The 2,893-nt window shown below is 53.7% G+C and overlaps 1 protein-coding gene across 1 annotated transcript; it reads right to left on the bottom strand.

The window, feature by feature from the left end:
* Positions 1 to 704: 704 nt before the first annotated feature.
* LOC116357695 (vegetative cell wall protein gp1-like) lies at positions 705 to 2,281 on the bottom strand. Its single transcript, XM_031805560.1, has 2 exons — positions 2,275 to 2,281; positions 705 to 2,116 (listed from the first exon to the last, which is right to left on the bottom strand). Exons 1-2 carry the CDS (start codon positions 2,279 to 2,281, stop codon positions 705 to 707), a joined length of 1,419 nt encoding a protein of 472 aa, XP_031661420.1.
* Between the last annotated feature and the right edge of the window lie 612 nt (positions 2,282 to 2,893).

Here is a 2,893-nt window from a genome sequence, read left to right as displayed (position 1 = left end):
CCAATGTCAGTCATGTTAATTAAGCCATATTCCATGTAAGATACGTTATTGCTAACACAACTACTGTAGATATAGCCTTTGTTGCAGTCGTATCATTTTCCATAACTCTTGCCAAGAAAATAACAATGGTGGACCCATATATTGTGAAGGTAAAGAAAAGAGGAATCTAGTGAAACTACCGTACCTCAATCTTTAAAGAGAGCTTAACCCTCTGCACGTAAAGAAAGCTGGGCTTTGGCCTGGCTCCAGACTGCAGACCACGGTGGAACCAGGATAGAGAGTTACTGCAGGCTATTACCATGTTTTTAACACGTTCGTATTTCTGCACGCTCGTCTGATCAATGCCATAGAAAACCGTTTCTTATCATTCTTCCAGCTACTTAGGGGCACATCTGAATTATGGGCAGCGTATGTGATGCATTTATGGTTCCCTCCTGACGGTTTTATGGAACTCATTATCAGCTTTGTGGCCTTGCTTCTGAAAAGGGAACCTGTGTAGCCAGCAGCTCCTCCACAGACCACATTTAATGTCCTCTCTCTCAGAGGGAGGAGAGAGAGGGACAGAGTCCCAGACTCCTCTGGAAACACTAGCACCCCATCCACGCCTCACAGTGGATCAGTGTTGGAGCAGGGTGATGTGTCTGTCTGAAGGGGTAGAGAGCAGAGTGGTAGACTACAGATCCAGACCTAGGGTTTTATTTACCTCACCGGCAACGCCTCATTATGATGGTGTTAATGAGGAGCAGAAGCAGCTGCCCACATGGAGGATGTGGGGGTAGCCGGGATGTGGATGTAGGGGAGGCTGGGTGGCTGCTTCGGGGTAGGCTGGGTGGCTGGGTGTGGGGAGGCTGGGTGTGGTAGACTGGGTGGCTAGGTGGCTGGGTGTGGGGAGGCTGGGTGTGGTAGACTGGGTGGCTGGGTGGCTGGGTGTGGGGAGGCTGGGTGTGGTAGACTGGATGTCTGGGTGACTGGGTGTGGGAAGGCTGGGTGGCTGGGTGTTGGGAGGTTGGGTGGCTGGGTGTTGGGAGGATGGGTGGCTGGGTGTTGGGAGGTTGGGAGGCTGGGTGTTGGGAGGTTGGGAGGCTGGGTGTTGGGAGGTTGGGAGGCTGGGTGTGGGAAGGCTGGGTGGCTGGGTGTTGGGAGGTTGGGAGGCTGGGTGTGAGGAGGTTGGGAGACTGGGAGACTGGGTGTTGGGAGGTTGGGAGGCTGGGTGTGGGGAGGTTGGGTGGCTGGGTGTTGGGAGGTTGGGAGGCTGGTTGTGGGGAGGTTGGGAGGCTGGGTGTGGGGAGGTTGGGAGGCTGGGTGTGGGGAGGTTGGGAGGCTAGGTGTGGGAAGGCTGGGTGTCTGGGTGTTGAGGGTTGGGAGGCTGGGTGTTGGGAGGTTGGGAGGCTAGGTGTGGAAAGGCTGGGTGTTGGGAGGCTGGGTGTTGGGAGGTTGGGAGGCTGGGTGTGGGGAGGTTGGGAGGCTGGGTGGCTGGGTGTTGGGAGGCTGGGTGTTGGGAGGTTGGGAGGCTGGGTGTGGGGAGGTTGGGAGGCTAGGTGTGGGAAGGCTGGGTGTCTGGGTGTTGAGGGTTGGGAGGCTGGGTGTTGGGAGGTTGGGAGGCTGGGTGTGGGGAGGTTGGGAGGCTGGGTGGCTGGGTGTTGGGAGGCTGGGTGTTGGGAGGTTGGGAGGCTGGGTGGCTGGGTGTTGGGAGGCTGGGTGTGGGGATGTTGGGAGGCTGGGTGTGGGGAGGTTGGGAGGCTGGGTGGCTGGGTGTTGGGAGGCTGGGTGTTGGGAGGTTGGGAGGCTGGGTGTTGGGAGGTTGGGAGGCTGGGTGTGAGGAGGTTGGGAGACTGGGAGACTGGGTGTTGGGAGGTTGGGAGGCTGGGTGTGGGGAGGTTGGGTGGCTGGGTGTTGGGAGGTTGGGAGGCTGGTTGTGGGGAGGTTGGGAGGCTGGGTGTGGGGAGGTTGGGAGGCTGGGTGGCTGGGTGTTGGGAGGCTGGGTGTTGGGAGGTTGGGAGGCTGGGTGTTGGGAGGTTGGGAGGCTGGGTGGCTGGGTGTTGGGAGGCTGGGTGTGGGGATGTTGGGAGGCTGGGTGGCTGGGTGTTGGGAGGCTGGGTGTTGGGAGGTTGGGAGGCTGGGTGTTGGGAGGTTGGGAGGCTGGGTGTTGGAAGGGAGTTCCTGTCCAGGGACTAGCATCCGGTCTCACTGGAGCCCAAGCCCTACCTCTGTGGCTGCTTACTCAGGAAGAGCTATTAATTAACATCTCAAACCAAAGGAATTTAAGGTCTTTACTCTTCATGAGCTTTTGCTTTTAAGGGCAGATATATACATTTAAAGTAAATTATATAAGTTAAATGATTCTGAAGAGATATATTATGATTGTGTGATATGCGTTATTAAGGGGAAGGGGGATACCTAGTCAGTTGTACAACTGAATGCCTTCAACTGAAATGTGTCTTCCGCATTTAACCCAACCACTCTGAATCAGAGAGATGCAGGGGGTTGCTTTAATCGACATTCACGTCAACAACATGTTAACTGCCTTGCTCAGGGGCAGAATGACAGATTTTTACCTTGTCAGCTCGGGGACTTGATCCAGCAACCCTCCAGGCTGCCTGCCACCCTCAAGGTAGGTCTACATACTTCATTAGAAAGATTCACCAGGTTTTGGCAAATGGGTTGGATTTAATCATGTGTGGTTAATGACTTTCAGTAAATCCTGAGAACATCAATCTTCTCTTTTTTAAGTTTAAACATCATTACATGAATCGCCTCCAAGTGAATTTTATGTTCCCTGTAGTTTAATTATCTTCATCAGGTGCACATCTAACCCTATACCTCAAATATAGATAAGATGCTAGCTTGTTTATCGAAACCAGAATTATTATATTTTTTATTAAAAATATATTAT

This window comes from Oncorhynchus kisutch, linkage group LG26 (genome assembly GCF_002021735.2).
Source record: "Oncorhynchus kisutch isolate 150728-3 linkage group LG26, Okis_V2, whole genome shotgun sequence".
NCBI lineage: Eukaryota > Metazoa > Chordata > Actinopteri > Salmoniformes > Salmonidae > Oncorhynchus > Oncorhynchus kisutch.
The sequence above is the reverse complement of the archived record's forward strand: the minus strand, read 5'-3'. Positions and strand labels throughout refer to the sequence as shown.